The 18,601-nt window shown below is 39.3% G+C and overlaps 1 protein-coding gene across 3 annotated transcripts in view; it reads left to right on the top strand.

The window, feature by feature from the left end:
- Nucleotides 1-18,601, top strand: part of DENND1B (DENN domain containing 1B) — a 153,705-nt gene that overhangs the window by 46,762 nt on the left and 88,342 nt on the right. For all 3 annotated transcript variants that reach the window (XM_082287104.1, XM_082287103.1, XM_082287105.1), the window contains 2 exons: nt 9,745-9,794; nt 17,814-17,933. In XM_082287104.1, the coding sequence (XP_082143230.1) occupies nt 9,745-9,794; nt 17,814-17,933 (170 nt within the window). The remainder of the gene's footprint in view (nt 1-9,744; nt 9,795-17,813; nt 17,934-18,601) is intronic.

Below are 18,601 nucleotides of genomic sequence, written 5' to 3'. Positions count from 1 at the left end.
AAGGCTGGGTGAAAAAGGGCCAGATGAATGGAATTACTTGTTAGATATGTTTTCATTTTGAGTCAAATAAATTATGTGCATTTTAATAGACTGTATGCATATGTTAGCCATTTTTAAAAATCATACAGCTGTGATATTGGGGGACCACGTTTTGTAGAAGTAGTTTTTTCTGTTTGCTCAAATAAGTACAGAATTAATATTTGACTGTCCTTCAGATATTCTATATCAGGCTATCGAAAATAACTGTTGCTGATTTGGCTTATTTCAAAGCCAAATCAGATTCCAGCCTACAGCAATGTGCCAAACCAAAGAAGAAAAAATTAACTGATGGCTGAAATAGTGATGACAATCATTTGGAACATCTTCCAGAAAGACTGCCAAATTGTCATGTGTGATGTCATTGTTGATTGACCTCAGCTGCCCTCAGAATATTCCAGTCAAATGTCCCCTAATTCCTTATTCTGGGATACCTTATACTTTCTCATCTGCTTGCTTAATACCCTCCTTCCATTTCAGTCTTCAATTTGTTGCCTCTGTTTTACTTTCAGCGTTGCTTTTGTGTGTCAAGCTTACTGCTGCACTTTTAGGAATATCCTAATTAGTGCAGCCTCTTTTTCTATTAAATACTGAGTGTAACCTGAATACTGTGTTTGGTTCTTGGCTCTTCTGCCTTTCTTGATGATGTTTTCTGGAGAACTGGGAGAGCATTTGAGGTACATTGGTTCACTGTTACTGCTACAGGTATTTGGAGTGTCTCTTCAAATGATTTGCTGATATTTTGTTAAATAAAGTACTCTTTTACATATTGCTTGTGTTAGGGAAATGGTCTGGGATCAAAGTGCATAATTCACATGTGATGAAATCAAGGAACCAGGCAAAGAACAAGACTTTGTTCTTTCTTTTGACTTTCTTTTGTGGGAATGAGATCAGGAACAGGAGCAGCAAGAACAATGCAAGGGTGATTAGTGGGCTGCAGCTGGAGGGAACCAGGCAACTTGGTTTGGGATCTTGGACCAGGAATAAGGAAGGTGAAGCAGTTCCAGGCAGGTAATCAGGAAGAGAAATGCATTAATCCATCAGAATAAAACTATTTCTGGTGCTCGTTACTTCTGCATGAGTTTTCAAGGCATTGTGAGCTACCTGGCTGGTAGACTCTCTCTGCTTCTTCCTTAAGCTGAGGTGTTGAGTTTCTGGCTTTTGTGTGTTTCTATCTGCAGTCATTAATAAATGTACACTTGATAATGAAAGATCCACATATGAGAAATCACCTGTCTCTTGAGGGTACAGTCCACACTTCTCTCTGCCCTTTTTCCTTCATGAGGCACTAATGACTATGATTAGAGAAAACATACTGGGCCACTGAACGCTCAGGGCACCCCTTCTTGAATTTTAAACTGAGTTTTGGAAGAAAGAAGACCTCTTTCAATTGATGGGGACATCCTACTGTAGGAACAGGGCTCCTACTAATTTTTCAGTAAGTGTTGTGAATACTTGGGTTAGGTTTATGACTGTCTTCCCTGAACATGGGCCGTTTCATTCTTCTGGATCAAAGTGAAGCAGCTGAAAATCTTGGCCGTAGCTGCTTGTGCTGCCTGGCTTGCTGATGAAAGCTGCCTCCCTCTTGTCTTAACTGTTCAAAGCTGGCTTGTGCTGTATCAGAGGTCAATGCTAAGCTGATTGACTGAGTGCTGAGGTGGCTGACTGATGCTCACATGCAGCAACACCAGCCTCCAATTGTTGCAGAGTAATTGCTGGCTATAAAGCTGCCAGAGGCTTTGAGCAGGGAGCCAGAAGGTCTGGACAGGCTCAGCCATAGGCAAAGTGAATGTACATTGCATATCTTCTTGGGAAAAAGAGACCCAGTTGTATGGCCACTTTATTTTATTTTTTGGGACAATCATCTGTCTGCATCGGGTAACACTAGGGGCACATTAGCACTTTAAATTTATGCTTGTTTGCTTCTTCCCTTTTCCTCTTTGGTCTTTCATCTGGAGTTGTTTCATCTTCCTTCCGTTTTTCAACACACTTGATAATATCTCATTTTAGTACTGAAAAACTATTACTGCAAGCAATTCTTACTGAGCTGCATTATGGTGAAGCTTAGAATGTAACCTATGCTGAGTGTAAAACAAGAAGTAAGTGTTTCCTTTATAAAAATATCACAAATAATCTTATTTAAGGAATTATAATCCCAGCAGGTTCCTTAGAAGCTGATTTCCTTTCTCAGTTCCTTTTCTTTTGGCTGTGGATTCTTGTAACCAAGAAACTCAGACCGCACACGTCATTGGTTTCAGTACCCTGTACAAGGTGGTGCAGTTCCCTCCCTGACTTCCCCTGCTGCTGCCAGCCATGGGAGCCAGCACCATCCCACAGGGCTGCACATTTAGGCCTGGATGAGCCCAGACAAAGGTTTGGCTTTTGGTCTGCCTCACCTTGTTTATCTGCATAAATCATGCTCTGCTACAGATGCTTTCTCTCAGCGTGGCACCCCAATTGTTCTTTAACTCACGTGGTGCTTCATTTTCTGACTACTTCTGACTTTCTGAATTGCCAGTGAAATCAGGATTTCTTCCTGGCGTATGCTGTGCAGTCATCTTGTGAAATAACCAGTGGGAAGCTGGGATTCTGGAAGAGCATCACCTGGTGTTACAAGAGAGTTTCACTGCCCAGCCTGAGCAGGAGCAGTCTGCAGAGCTGGTGCTGACCTCTCTGTGTACACCAGTACTGGGTATTTACTGGGCAGGCCAGTTGCTCACCAAAAGCTTTGTAGACAAGGAATGGCATCTTGCTATTTACAGACACTCTCTGTTTCAGGACTTGTCTTTTAGGTAACTAATGCAGTACTTAGTGAGGGGGGAAAAAAGATTTGGAATATATTTGGAACAAAATATGCTTGGAGTTAAAATCAATTTGAAACGTATCTAGTTGCGTAGGGAGTAGAGTTTGTTGTGCTTGAAATGTTATGATTTTTTCAGTATATTTCTTTTTCATGGAAATGCAGATATTAATTATTTGTAGTGTTTTTTTATAGTTAGTTTTCCTTTTATAAATAGGTTTTCTTGGTGATTGAGAAGGAAATCTTGCAAATAGGGGCCTTTTGACCAGATATGATATATTTGATACTGTTTCATAGGCATTTCTGAGACTGCAACTTCACTTTAAAGCAATAGATTGAATAGGTAGAGTTGAATATATTTCAAATAGGCTTAGTTCTGTCCCTTGCTGTCAGAATATTCCAAGGTGGAATGAAAAAACTAACAGGTTAATAAATAAGAACCAATTTTAATTTGTGTTTTATTTTACGGTGGTTATTTTGTCACCACTGGTGAAACAGCATCTGAACAGGATGTGCAGGAGGTTCTCAGCACTGCTGCCAAAGATGCATCTCAACTGCTGTTGTAAGCAGGGGCAGATCTGAAGAGGTCTTGAGTGAAACAAATATTGCTGCCCCCTTATCTGTGTAGGATGACTCGGGGACTTTAACCTGACCTTCAGAGACGTACATATTTGGATTCAGAAAATGATGTCTCCTGTAATTTTAGTTAAGAGAACTTCTCTGTTGAGTTTCCAGATAGTGTTAGAGACATGGAAAGTATTGATTAATAAATAGCTACTTTTCCCCTACAGCATGGTAATAGAAAGTTGTGTGCCATACACTGGTGCCTTTTTCTTCCTTTTTTTTTTAGCTACAAAATGTAATTAATTTTTTTAAATATAGTAAATACTCTACCACCTTAAGAGTTAAATGTTGCTCACATAGTAATCTGAAGAATGGAGATGGAAGATCATGTTTCCTGTTTTTCCCAGCTCTCTGATATTGCCTAGGGAATAATGGTCTCCCTGACATGAGTCAGGGAACTAAGGGAAAACTATTTTTTGTTGCATGGAATACTAATATTACATGCAGGCTAGAGATGTGTGGCGAAATAATATTTATCTTGTTTTTGTTTGCCTTGCCAGGGGTAGAGGTAGATGGTAACATTTAAATCTAAACTTATTCTAATGGGAACTTTCTTTGGGAAGAAGAGCGTTGTCAATTTTTATGTTTTTATTATGAATTCCAGGAAATTTGAAGGGTTTTTTCTTTAAGCAGGAAAATTAGCCTGTGCTGAATTTCATGTTGGTTTTATTCTGCTATTTGTAGCTGAGCTTGTTATTTTAATTGATTCCCTGTATGCTGTGCTGGACACAACTGTCTGAAATAGGCTTTATTTTTATCTGGTTATATGATGAGATTCAGGAGCAATTAGACAAATAGAGACACCAACATTTTATAATTTAGTGAAATCTCTGAATTTTGAAACTGCTCTGTGGTTGTTTAGAAAGTCTTATTCCTCAGTCTTGCAGGCTAGTAAGATTAATCATGCAGGATTAGCTTTCCTTCTTGTGAAGTGCCTTTGAAAGCTGCTGTAAGAGCAGTAAAAGGTGTGCTCCGTAGGACACCAGTCTTAGTCTGTTCTACAGGGCAAGAGCATCCTGTAGCATATCTGCAGTTGCAGTGCACCACACCCTGGTCCTTCACTGTTCCGGTCCTTAAGGCTTTTTTCATTTCTTTTTGTGTGTATTTAACGTCCTGTTGGTTCTAAGTGATATTGCAGCAATCATCTGCAAGTTCAGTCACAAGTACAGCTGATCTTCAGGCCTCCACTGACACCACTACGAGAGTTACTTGTTGATGCGATTTTGCTTCTCTAAGATCTCAAGCTCATCCCATTACCTTGTTGTCTAAAGTCTTCCTGTCCTGCTGATGCCATGAAGAGTTTTTGCCTTTTCTTTTATACCCCTATTATACCTTTTTTACAACTTCTGTATTCTTAGTGCTTTTGCCTACATTCTTGAACTTGTTTGTTCAGCTAAGAGACTAAATATTTTAGAAGCTTCGTAAGTAGAAGATAGTGTGCCCCAGACCCCAAGGTCCTCTCCAGAACATTCTGTAAACTAAGATAGAACCATCCAGGGGAAGGTTCCTTGGGGAGGGGGGCTCATTCAAGCCTCTCATTGGGGAATTTTTGATAGATATGCTAATTAGTAAGACCTATAATGTTATAGCAGATATTTTGGGGGTGTGCACTGTGGTGTGCATTTTGGCGCATTTGACCTGAATGTGTGCACCTAAAGATCCTTAAAATAAATACCAAGGTAAAATCCCTTTTCCCCTTCTAACTGTGTTTGATTCTTGATTTTAAGACCGGGAAAAGGCATCACTGCTGCCTCATCTGTCTGTGCCCTTACCTCTGCCCTTGTTGCTGTGTAGAACACTAAACCACCAGACTAAGCTACCAAAAACCTTCCGCTGCCTGTCTGGCATCCTTTCCTGAGGCACATAACTGAAAGGTGGCCAGGTAGAGGAGACAGGAAGCAGGAACAAGAGAAATTAACTGAAATTCTGTAAGTGATCTCATCCTCCTTTGTAGGTATTCAGCTCCAAATTCATTTTAGACAACAAATATTTCTCTGAATAAGCTTTTGAAAGATGCTAACACCTTTTGGAGAGCAAGTATTCTAAAAGGCTCAGTGCTTAAGCATTATGAGCAACCCAATTCTTCTGAATGTCATTAGGCTGTAGGGCCTTGCCAGTTGTGGTTTACATGTTAGCCAACCAAGTGAGGATCAAAACTTGTTCTCAGCAGTGGAGTGGAATTTGTTTTGTGGGTCAAAACAATCTACGCTTGTAGAAATGTACACGTGGCTCAAGTTTAGTGGAATTTTAATCTTGCTTGAATCCATTAGTGACAATTTCGGCGACATGGTCCAGAATCTCCTTCCTCTTTGCATGTTTGTCAGGGATATACGAAGTGTTATGTGGCAGCTGTATTGGGATAGAAATAGCTGTCAAAAAATGCAGCACCATCCACAACTTAGTCTGAAAATTGTTAGCTGAAAAGAGCAGGTCTATTTTTAGGGAGCTGCGATTGCACAAATTTTCTTTTCTATCTTCTGTGAATTGAAGTGTTGCAGCAGGTGGAGCTTAGAGGACACATCTACAGCTCTGTTTTGCCACCCACACGGCACTGAGACTCCCATGTCACCCAGTTGTGTTATACCCATCCTGTGGTGTCACACCACAAATGAAATGGTGCAATGTGCACAGGACTTTTGTGGGACTGCCCTGTGAATATGACTAGCAAGCCAATTAGTAGTTGCTATGAAGTATTAATTTTTCTGTTAAATAGTTTCAGGGAGTTCTTCATAATTTGTCTTTAAACCTAGAGGAAAATCTGGAATATCTGAAGGCGAAAGTGCCGGAAGTTAACTACTGACCGTGTTTCTTTCCAGAGTACAAAGTTATCAGGACCTTTTTTCCCAGAAAGCTGGCGTGTATGAATTCAGAAGCATTTCTGCCACTGATTACATTGCTTTATAAAATGCTGATACACCGAATTAGCTGAGTGGGTATCAAAACAAGCAAGGAATGCTAAATAGTTCTTAACTTTAAGGCTTCTGTAATATCCTCTCATTGTAGAGCCAGTGAGCATGACCAGGCCAGGCTGGAGTTGCACAGTGCAACGAGTGAGAGTGAATTAATAAAACCATTGCACCATGGGCCTGTGAGAGTACAGGGTTCTGCTGCTGTGCTATAGGCATAAGGGAAATATTTTTGTAAATACCATTTTTGTCTTTGTTTAAGCTTTTTTCAAGGGAAGCAACATGCCATAGTTCACATGATACTAATTTTATGATTTTCTTCTTTCTCTTTGAGTTTGCATAAGGAATGAGATAATTATCCTTTAACTTAGCAATTAAACACAATTTTGTATGCACCTGTAGATGTTTAGTCAATGTTTGAAAGCAAGTAGAGAACCCTTTATTTGTGGGGGTCTTAATTTTTTTTTCTTTTACGTCATTATCATCTTCCCTCTGTATAAACCTTGTTTATGACACAAGAACCATTTCTGAAAGCACTAAGACTGTGAGAACCAGAGGAGGAAATAAGCATGGGACGTGTGAATCAAGATATTTTGCTTTCTGAAGACTTGTACAACCTTTTGCCTTCAGAAATAAATAGATAATTTTATAAAGTTGTGAGTGTAAAAACCAACAAATACGTTATTCTCTTTCTGAGAGTGTTTGTGTTGACTCAGGAGGAAGTCCTGGCTGGTTAGGGAGCCTTGAAAATTGATGACCCATTAGGAGACAATGTTCAAATTTTATCCAATAGAGAGGTTGCTGCAAGTACCAACTGTAATTGTACACGAATAGTAACTGTGTATGTGAATGTCTGTGTAATATCATTTGCATTTTAAATTCGTCTAGGAGCATTTTGGGGGGGCATCTTGTTTTCTTCCATTTTAAAAATCTGAATAGCACCTGTAATTAAGGGAGAAAACTGAGCCCTGGAAGCTAGGTAGGACTTCCATCTATTGATCTGTGTAAACCCAGCTTATGCTGTCAGGGGAGAAGCAGTCAACTGCTGAGCTGCTTTGTCACTGACATAAGCTGAGAGAGGATTTTTTTGTGTGTGTGTGTGTGTCTATACTGTTTATACACCAGTCTATAGACCTGCTGGCTGGCTGAATTTTAAAGAGTGCGGAGGTTTAAAGACTTGTCCCCCGAGGGATGCTCCTGCCAGTTGGGAAGCGAGCGGGGCTGCTCCGCAGAAGTTGTGCGCACGTGTCTGCCTGGGGAGGGCCGCGCGGCGCTGGGGGAGCCCTGGCCTGTCGCTCGGCCGGGCAACGCTGCGAAACACACTCGTAATTTTCAGGTTGTTTAGTCAAAATATTGAGCTAATACCTTTGGTTTTTTTGTTTTTGTTTTCTTTTCCTCGCGTGATAATTTATTCTGAGAGAATACAATGGGGAACATAAATGAATACATTTCCATACCCAATTCTGAGTCAGTGCTAAGCTCACCAGGCAGCAATTAAAATCCTTGGTAGTGAGGAGAAAAATCACTTCCTATAGTGTGAGAATAGGTGCAGATTTAGAAAAAGAATAAAATGCTGTTTCTTTGGAACAGGAAAAAAAAGCTTTATGAGCCTGAAGGGAGAGACTATTTGGAAATGTTTAGGAAATTTCTGAGTTAGAAGTTTTGATTAGCCTGTTCTGTTTGCTCTCTTTTGTAAGAGTTTATTATTGTTACTACTATCATTGTGTGTGCTTGTTCCTGACTGCAGAAAATCAAATACTTACCTGCCCTGTTTATATTTCTCTTCTCACCTTTCTGCAGTGGGCACTCAGAGCAGGCAGGATGGTGCTTGAGCAGTTCCTTTTGAAGAGTATTATATGTACTGCTGTTGTTCATGATGGAGTTAATAACCTTTCCCAAAACACATCTGTCGCTTTCATACACTGTGCTAACAAAGTAAAAGTTCTAAAGATTTCTTGAACTCACTTGTATGACTTAGAAATTCTAAAAACATTGACTTCCTGATTTTGTATCGCATGAAGATTTACTGATGCACATCACATGTTAAAATGTTGCAGCTAACATACGCATGTTGTAGTCACCAGTGTCTTTTTCCTAAACTGTTCCTCTCTTGCTGATTAACTTGTATGGGCTCTTTATATTTTACAGTATCCACTGAGCCTGGCAAATGTTAGAAGGAAATAGTCATTGTAGTGTGTAGGAATTTAAATATGTAATTTCCCTTAATGGGAGTTGAGTGTCTGACGTGCAGCAAACAGGGTGTTCAGGCTGGAGAGTGCCAACATCTTAGATCAACTTCTTAAACCTTCATGTGCAGCCCTGGAAATTTGTAATCAACGTGCTCTTTTCTGAAAACAAACCTTGTGAGCCAGCTTGTGTATACAGAAGTACAGGTCTGTTGGGCTGCTACAAAAAGGGAATTCTGCAGCTTTGACCAACTGCACTGATGTCAACTGTCTCTTCTTGCTGAAGCATTTCACAGAGGGTTTGTTTTTCCAGTTGGGAGCAAGGAAATAAAACCTATTTTCTAGGATCTTGTAAAGTCATTGTTTAATATTTGCTGCTAAATGATCTGGTAATTCACTTCTTAATTTTTTTTTTTTTAAGTAAAACGTTGACTAGTTTGAGAGCATTTTTATATTTTAATTAACACATTTTATTTGCCACTAAACAGCTTCTTAAATAAAATTCTGCACGGAAGAGTCACATTATCCTTTCATACTTTGGTATGAATGTAGATCTGGTGGATTTTACACCCCCCCCCCCCCCCCCTTTCTTTATTAATAGCAAGGCTTGCTTGTGAAACCCAAAGGGTTAATGATATAAATTTCTGCTTTGGACCAGTAGATGATTTCCATCATTTTCAGCATTTGACTATGGAACATGTATAGAGTTGTTATACCTCTCTGTAATTCATTCTGCTGCCAACTTCATTCCCTTTTCTCTGCCTGCATTTTAATTGAAACAACATTTGTATTTTTGAGCCAGGATCTGTCAGAAGTCCCTGTGGCTAGTCTGTGGTACAAGTAGCAGCAGACGTGGCTTACCCATATGGTGTGGTGCTTCTTGTAAAATCCATATGGCCTTGTTGAAGGGAATCCCAGCGGGGATGTGAAGGGTGTTAATACCCTTCAGGCCAGGCCTTTCCCTCCTGGGGTTTCTATGGCATTGTCTTTGCAATCTGCCAAAGCACAAACTTAATTCTTTTTTAATAATCAATTATTTCAGTCCAGGAACGTGTGCTGTATTTTTTTGCAATCATATATTTCTTGAACTTATTATTTGTTAGGAGTATTTTTGGCCATTTTTTTAAAAAGCAAGCCTTTCAAAAGCCTTTTCAAAAAACTCTAACTTCATTTCTTTTGCTTGTATTTTCAGGAAGTGCTGAACAGTGTCCCAAAGTTCTGCTTTCCTTTTGACGTTGAAAGGTATGTGCTACAGTTATCATTTATTTAAAAATATTTCATAGAAAATTATTTTTAGCATAATTACAAGCAAGGATTTAAAGAAAAAGCAAATGTAACGTACTCCCTAAACTTGCACCTGCAGATGAGAAAACATGCCCTTTGTTCAAGTAAGTATGAAGTCACTAATAGGAAACTACCCCAGCAAAATGCAGTCCTTACAGAATTTTAGGAATATCTCTGTCAAGGTAGAGCTACATTGCAGGTCCCAGTTTTGTCCATTGTAATTGTGAACACCATCTGTGTAAGTATAAGGATATAACACAGTTTCCTTCAAGCAGCAAGCTTCATAAAAAATGTTACGGTGCACCAGGATATAAAAACTCACCGAGCAGTACAGAAAATGTGTTGTTTGAGTTCAAAGAAATTAAGACTTTAATTACAGGGAAGTAGCTGAATATGCAATTGACTTTTCTCAGAGAAGAATCAAGACCATTATTTATAATTAATTAGTCCTTACCTTTCTGGTATCAGTTATGGTCTGGCTTCCATGTAATGCTGCCAGTCATTTAAATTGTTCATATAAAATTTTTTTTATTAATGAAAATATTTATTTGGGCTTGTCAAAATGATTAATGATAATTAATTTAATAGATTGAACTCACTCGGTTTGGAAAACCCGTACTGTCCGAATTGGCAAAGATTGAATTAGAAGCTCGATTTGCATAATTAATGAAAGATACACCCAGGTAGTGTGCAGGCTGAGCCAATTTCAGAACAACATGGCCCTCAGTTGTAGATGGAGACTTGGAGATGAGAAGCATCTATCAGATGCAAGAAGCTACTCCCAGTGGAGGAAAAGCTGGTGTGTGTAGAGAGGAAAGAAGAGTCTCTGCAGCAAAACACATTGGCAAAATAAAGATCTTTATAAACACAACTTCCCTGAAGTCAGCTAGGCTTGTTTAGTCTTTTATAGATAAATTTAATTAAGTTGTTTGGGTTTTGAGCTGGTTAAGCTCACTGTCCTTTAAGCTGTTCTAATGACTTAACTAATACGGTTGTCAGTGTTGGCTTTAAAGCATTGAAGTCTTTAATGTGCTTAAGATATGTACAGAATTCTGTTTAAAATTGGTAATGAAGATGAATAATGGAAATAAAATTTGAGGATAACAGAAAAAGGTGAGGTTCTGTTGCTGCCATCCAGTGGCAAGAAGATAATCAGTGGCAGCAAATAATTATTTTTAAATAACATGTCTTACCTTAACTATTTCTCTTGAACCATTCAGAAGGCACTTAGCTGCCTGTATGAGGAGGATGAACTTAGTAAACTGTGGCAATACATGAATTTTTAGCATAGCTAAGTATGTATTTTAGCTGATTGTCTGAAGGGATAAAAAACAAAGAAAAAAGGGACGAAAAGGAAAAAGTTAAGGGATGTTTGTTGTTTGTTTGTTAATACCTCTTGTGCCCCCTCACCAGATATGGTTTTTGACTGCTGGCCTCATGCTTGACTGTAAAGCAGTGTTCTCAAAGGTGCAAAATTTCTACAAATTTCATCAGACTTGTGAGCTGGACAGAGGGAGTGGAGGTTCCTGGAAGCTGGGATGCTGCTGAGGGGAATAAGGCTGATCAGTGTGGCCTGCAGTCTGCTCAGGCAGTGCTGTGGTGTCTTTAGAACGGGTGCTGCACTCGCAGCTTCCTGCCTAGCCGAATTCCTGGGAGCCGAGTTCTGGGGCATTTGAGGAAGAACCAAAGGCAACACGGGATCATGGGAGTGTAACAGAGCACAGACAAGGAGGGGCAGAGCTATTGTGGAGGAAAGGACAGAAATGCTGGAAGCTCTTTCAGGAGAGTGGGGACTGTTACAGGCAAGTTATTTGTGTGAACAACTTACTGGCTGCATGATGCATTTGCCATTTACTACTCAGCTCAAGTGTTTTCTTTAACGTGGGCGCACCAATTTTTTTAAACAAAACCAGCTGTCTTCTGCTTTCCCAGTTTAATTATTTTTGTTTAGAAATTTGAAGTGATAAAGAAAAGGATTGAGAAAAACATTGTGGAAATTCTTTTACAGGGCTTTTTTCCATTGGACATTAAAGATGTGACAATCATTTTAGTATTTGTCTAGTCATATATGTGATTTTCACTTCTCTGATGAATATATTTATGTGTGTATATATAGTTTTCCACTTGTATATAGGATCATGATAGAGGGCACACCAAGTATTTTACAGGTAGTTTCAGTGGCTATTTCTGTACAGAAACATTTGAACTGAAATAGAAAATATGTATTTCATTTATTGAGCATATTGTACTGCAGAGAGCATAACTTCTCAACCTGTAATATATGTATATTTATATGCATATGTGTAATATATGTATATTTATGTATGTATATAAGCTACTTCAAGCATTATCTGAGCCTATTAAGAGCTAGAAATTACTAGTGCAGAAGTGATAACTGCCACTGATTCTGCTGATCAAGATATTTAAAAAATGTGACTCTGTTCCATAGATTGCTTCTGGATTTCTACTACACAGCAGAGTTATAGGGAATGGAGTGTTAATTCTGTTATCTAGCTAAGTAAAACTTAAATAGGAAATCTATGTTCTTTGAATTATGGAGAGGGGAAAGCTGAAGCATAGTAGTAAGATCATCATCACCCATTTTCTTTCAACTCACCTATATTAATTACTTAAGGAATTGAAAAAGGAAATAAATGAGAATATGTATTTGATTTTTTTTTATTCACTGTACTGCAATGATCATAGATCCAGATTTAGTTCTCACTGTCGGATGCTGCTTGCATCATCTCACCAGGCATACTTTCTGCAGATGTTATAAGTAACTGTACACTACTCACTCTAATTATCAAAAGTACATAGTGGGAATGGTAATTAAAAATCTAGAATTAACTCCCATTAAATTAAAACTGAACGTCAAGCCAAAAGAGGCACAATGGTGTAAAAAAAAAATTCTTTCACCATGACTTAAACTTTGAGTTTTATATAAAATTTTTTATTGAAAACAAATGCATAATTTCATTACTTCTAGTTAAGGTTTACATTTTATTTTGAAGGGATTAAGAATGAATTACATCATAGAAGTTCTTGAGCATTTCCTCCGAGTACCTATGCCTCTTTTTGTGAATAAATTATTTTATGTTTAATAAATGGTGCAATTGTATAACATTCTAACAGTTTGCATGTATGTATTTACGAATAAGGAACCTTTTCTCTGGTACTCAGTTTGTTTCTTTTCACATGGTCTAGGAGGATTTAACATTTGAGGACAGAGATTTTAATTTCCTTTTAATGTTTGCTAAAGTCGTGATAATGCTTCGGACAAAACCACTTTGTCCTCTCTTGTTCCTTAAATTCTCTGTGCAAATTCTGCATGGTTTGCTTCACTTTTCTTTCTCAGCAGTATTTTGTACTTTCCCTCTCAATCAGGTGTAACTTTGCAGAGTCCATACCTCGATGTCCACATCCATCAGTTATGTAGTTGGGTGATGACTAGTGAGGGTAGGACTTCTCTTGTTCCTTTTGGAGCCATTTCAGGTTCAGTCTGAAGTTGTGCTACGTCACTGCTTGACCCCTCATTTTTATCTGTGCTTTGAGTCTCTGCCATTTCTCTCCACCATAAGTACTTCCTCTCATTCCTCAGTGTTTTCCCTTTCAGGATGCATTTCTCCTGCTGAATGTGAAGCATGCAAGCCTCTTTTAGATAAGGCGTTTTGGGAACTGCCTGTAGGATCAGCATGGAGAGAGTGATATATACCTCATTAATTCCCCCATGGTGCTCACCCAGTCGCAGCAAGTGTTAGATTTTGGAAAATAATCAATGGTGCTTCTACAGTAGAGGATTTCTCCTTAGCAGCAGAATGTCACTTGAGTATGGGAATAAATGTGCAGGTTATTTAACTCATATTAGGGTCACTGAGTAATGATAGCAGGATTGACATCACTGTCGCTCTCCCGTTCCTGGCTAATGCTGTTTTTGTTGATATTTGTGGTAAAAGTCTGTGCAGAAACACAATTATGATCAAGACAAGTGCAAAACAGTGGCTTTGCTGATCTTGTGAAAGGCACTTATAAGATACCTTACACAAAAATTTTGCCTTCAGAGGAAATAGTTGAGAATGAAAAGTGAATAATCAAGAAAGTCTTTCAAGCTGTACGGGTGAAGATAAATAAACCTGTACCCTTTCCTGTACCCTTCAGGCACTGTAGGCAGTTTTTGAGGTGAGTTGTGAACTCAGAAATGTAGCAGCAGTTACACACAATTGAGTTCTTTGCATCTTGTGTCTCACTGCATTATGGCACATGTTTGTGTAATAGTGAGTGTATGTGTGAGAGACGAGTGTAAGGACAGGCTGCAGTGTGCACTGTGAAGAGTGTAACTATTGATTTCAAACAGACAGGGGTTGTTTGGTTTCTGTGTGTGTGCAGAAGTGGACCCGTCTGGGAGGAAACCTGGGAACGCCACGGGAGCCGCTGTGTGCTCCCATAGACCTCTGGCCAGGTGTGATGGTCAGGGCCCTGAGACAGAGCTTCTAGACAGGCTTCTGTTGCAACTTAAATACTCCCAGTGAGACTCTTTACTAAGTAGTTGTGGTTTCTTTTAATGCCTCTGTTGTTTTGAAAACATGACCCCATTAATAAGCTAACTGTGCTTTTTATTTGTGGGAATTTTCTTGGTGGTGGCATTCTCCATTTTCATATCTTCTGCAGTTTTTCTCATGTTCCTTTTTTTTACTGAATTGTAAAGGGTTGGGTTTTTTGGGAGGCAGAGCTCGTATCAGATAGTTTGGTTGGAACAGAGGAGCTCTCCACACAGGGAGCCTAAGCTGTGGACTTGTGGGTGCTGGAGTGGGCCTGGAAGTGAAGAAAATAGTTCCTGAAGCTTAGATTTGGGGATAGCAATTAGCTGCAGGACACTGCCCAACCTAGTGTTACTGTCTCCTCAGTCTCTCCATCAGCTTGTACTACTATCTTAACATCTGGTTTTCAAATTCCTGCTTGAAACACTTTCTATTCTATTCTACTGAGAAATTAGGGTGACTGATGGGGTTTGCTTTTTCAACAGTTTGGGAGTTGTAATACATGTGAAATTTTCAGGTTTAGGTAGCAGTCACCAAAGCTTCAGTCAGAACTGTGTATATTAGTTATGGTGTACATGACATTTTTAAGTAACAATACCAGTAACTTTATGACTTATTTTTAAAAGAAAACAGAAATATCTATCCCCATGTATAAGGTCTTAAGTTTTTTGAACCTCTTCAAAAATTTCTAAAATTTGAAGAGAAAATAATTTCAAACATCTGCTCTATCCTAAACAAAATAATTTGGAAGAAGAGAAATTTTTAAGGAGAGCAAGGGATAAATTTAGTGATTAGCTATACTGTTTTTTGTTTGAAGGAGAGTTCAGTTCCTGCCTTAATCAGCTCTCTTAAGTCTCTCTTAAAATGAGGCCTGAGCAATGGCTGTAGTGTAAACAAAAATCTTTAAAATGATTCTTTACCTGCTCCATGGGTACTAAAGAGCCTTTTCTGCATTGTGTAAGTACATAGAAAATTTTAAAACCTATTTTTATTTCTATAGTGAACTGTAATAACCTTGAAAGAGCCCATTGTAGTCTGCGGGGTTAATATGTATTTACACACATTCTTCATTATTAGTGATTTATTATTGTTGAACTAACATTAAAAGTAACCATGCAGGGCAAGAGTTGAAAGTAAGTCAGAAGCAAGGCAGAGGAATGAGCGAGGCAATGTCAGCACTGGTTGGGAACGATTTGTGCCTGTTCTCACCTGAAGTGAGCAGATCATGCTCTCTTCAAACAGCTGACTAGACCAGCATTCTGCAGAAAGGTTTTGCAGCTGGGCTACTTTATCTTGTGCTCCAGCAAAAAGTCCAGATAACATTTTGTTGGGGGAATTCTGGTATGTAATAATTTCATTATATCTGTGGTGATTTTCATGCTCAGAAAAACATGAGAGGCATCAATGCTGTGGTCCAGTAGCAGGGCCAGGAGCTGCTGCCTGTTTCTGGAGGGGAGGCTTGATTTCGGAACAACCTGAATGTGCTGCAGTGAAACAGAGAGGCACAAACCCCAGGTGGCCAGTGTTTGTCTGCATGATGGAACATGCTATATATGTGTTAAAACTCTAGTGCTAGCACTTCTGGGATGTTTTATGTGTCTGATTTATACGTTGTGGTCATCTATCAGTAGAAATCCCCAGTTATCATTTGTTTTTCTCTGTAAGGCTTACACACAGTCAGTTTTAATTCTGCTGAAGAGGAGTAGAAGAACAGGCATCCTTGCTGCCGGCACATCTTAAATGGAGCTCTTAAATTAGAAATCCAGAATTTATTCAGTATTTTAAACTGAACAGAATACATAGTCCAGATGGTTGGTCACTGGCTTCTGTTAGCTGTTCTTTTGAAGCAAACGGGACCAAATGCAAACTTTTGGGTTTTTGTGGAAATTCAGTTGTAGCCTTGGAGTAGTTCTCATACTAAAAATCTGGGACTTGCTGCTCACATCTCTTTCCAAACTGTGTGGGAAGCAGGATTCAAGTCGGACTACTTTTACACTGACTGTCAAAACATGGAGTTGCCTCTCTTAAAGAAGCAAAGGGAAGATAGCGATTTGGAGGTGGTGAGATGGCACTGGAAATGCTTCCCACTGAACTCATAACTCAGCTGGGCTATTTTTAATAGAAAATACCATAATTTAAATTTCATTTTTAAAGTGACCCTGTGTACAGACATTTTGCCTGACATACATGTACACAGTACATTAAAAATAATTTGTGTTAATACGGTGGTGCACAGAGAATCCAGCCTAACCCTGCCAGGTGTTTTGTGGTGTAAGGAGAAGCCAGGCATGGCTGCTGGAAGCTCCAAGCCTCAGAGTGGGACGTGGCTGAGCAGAGAGCGGGTGGGAGCAGGAGGCAGCTGAGGTCACTACACGGAGTATTTCCAGTGCTCCCGAGCGAGCAGCTGCTGCTGAGTTTGAGTGTGAGCCCCCGGCCCCAGGGTGCGCAGGGGTGATGAAACCACAGCACACATTTCATGGCAATCTGCTCCCTGTAGTAAAGAGCAAAGTGCAGGGATGTGAAAGAGCAAATTGCACGGTTGGCAGGGGAGCAGTAAGGCCTGGTTATTGATGGCTCTGTGGTGCCAGGCGCACTGTGCACCATCCCAGCTACGCAGAACCCGAGCAAGGAGGGACTGAGCAGAAGCCCCTGGGTGTTTGCAGTGTTTAAAGAGAGCATTTGATTGTTCCAGGCTGTTGAAGGCAACCGAGGAAAGTGCTTGTTTTAATGATTTGAGTTTAATCACCTAACAAAAAAAAGTCCATTAATTATCATGGTGGTTATATTGGACTAAGTGCATCTTCTATGTTGTATGTTCAGCACAGTCTTTTGTTTCAGCCTAGTCACTTATGTTCATGAGGAACTGAACCAAACTGAAAGGAGTCAGAGGCTCTACAGGCTCGGTAGTGGTACTACTTAGCTAATCTTTAAACCTTTGTCATGCATGTGTTAAGCTGTATAAAACCCCTGTGTCCTATGTGGCTTCTCCTGCCCTTTAATCAACTGCTACTTTCTTTTTACCTAGGGGGGAAATTTTCTATACGTTATTTTTGCTGGAGATTTAGAAAAACCCAAACAAACCAACAAAAACCAACAAAAACCACAGCAACCCCCTCTGCCCCATATTCCAAGGGATAAAGTGAAAAAAAAAAAAAATTGTGCTCTGATTTGTAGATTGAGGTCTGTGATGATTTTCAGCTTCTCTGGGAACTAATTTTCAGTTTGGTCATCTAAGATTGAGCCACAAATGACACGTGTTAATCACTACTAGCAGGTTCTGCTGTAGAAGGTTGTGTAAGAGTAGGAAAAGAAAAGCAGACAATAGAATTGTATTGGGGATTATAGTGAGGATTGAGCATGAAAACACTTGAGACCAAGGACTTAAATGCTCATGTTTTATGTGATATAGTGGTTTTATTCTCTGTATCTGGTTTTTCAGGGTGTCCCAAAACCAAGTAGGACAGCATTTCACCTTTGTGCTCACCGACATTGAAAGTAAGCAAAGGTTTGGATTCTGCCGTTTGACGTCAGGAGGCAAGGTCTGCCTCTGTATTCTAAGGTAAGTTGGTACAAGAAAAATTGAGTCAATGAGTGACTATAAAAAATAGAATAAAATGATTTTTTAAAAATTCTCTGCCAATGTGTTTAACTTTGCTATCAGGGTATTGCTTTGCTACAGCCATGTTACCATTGCTTTCACATAAAAAGTGCCCCCAAGCCCCATAAGATGGTATTCATGTGTGAAGCTAAACATTTTATTTAAATAATGTTAAATTTAAGCAGAGAACAATACATTGCAGCCTTAGAGGCTTGCACTGTTATGTGGATATTTTTACTTTCTAATCAGATCTTTGACAAGCATTCTGTCAATTGAAAAATAAAGTGCATTATTCTGTATTCCTGTCCTTGGAAAGGAGATTTTTGGGTGTCTCTTCCAAGTTCTTTGCCCAGACTATATCTAGTATAAGAAACCCCAGATCCAGAGAATTCACAAGGTAATAGCATGCTGTTGTGTTGCAGAAGAGATGCTGATGTTGGGGAGAGTGACCCCAATGAAATACTTTGTTTCTCCCTGTCCTTTTTCATTCTTCTCTCTTAAGACAATTGTTTTGGTAACAAAAACCCCCAGTTGTTTAGCTGTCCTAAAACCATTTTAATTAAATTAAAGTCAGAGTGATCTCATGAGAAGACAAATTTGCAACTTTAATTAAGAGCCTAGCAGCCTGC

This window comes from Coloeus monedula (genome assembly GCF_965178545.1).
Source record: "Coloeus monedula genome assembly, chromosome: 9".
In the NCBI taxonomy this organism is placed as follows: Eukaryota; Metazoa; Chordata; class Aves; order Passeriformes; family Corvidae; genus Coloeus; species Coloeus monedula.
The sequence above is the reverse complement of the archived record's forward strand: the minus strand, read 5'-3'. Positions and strand labels throughout refer to the sequence as shown.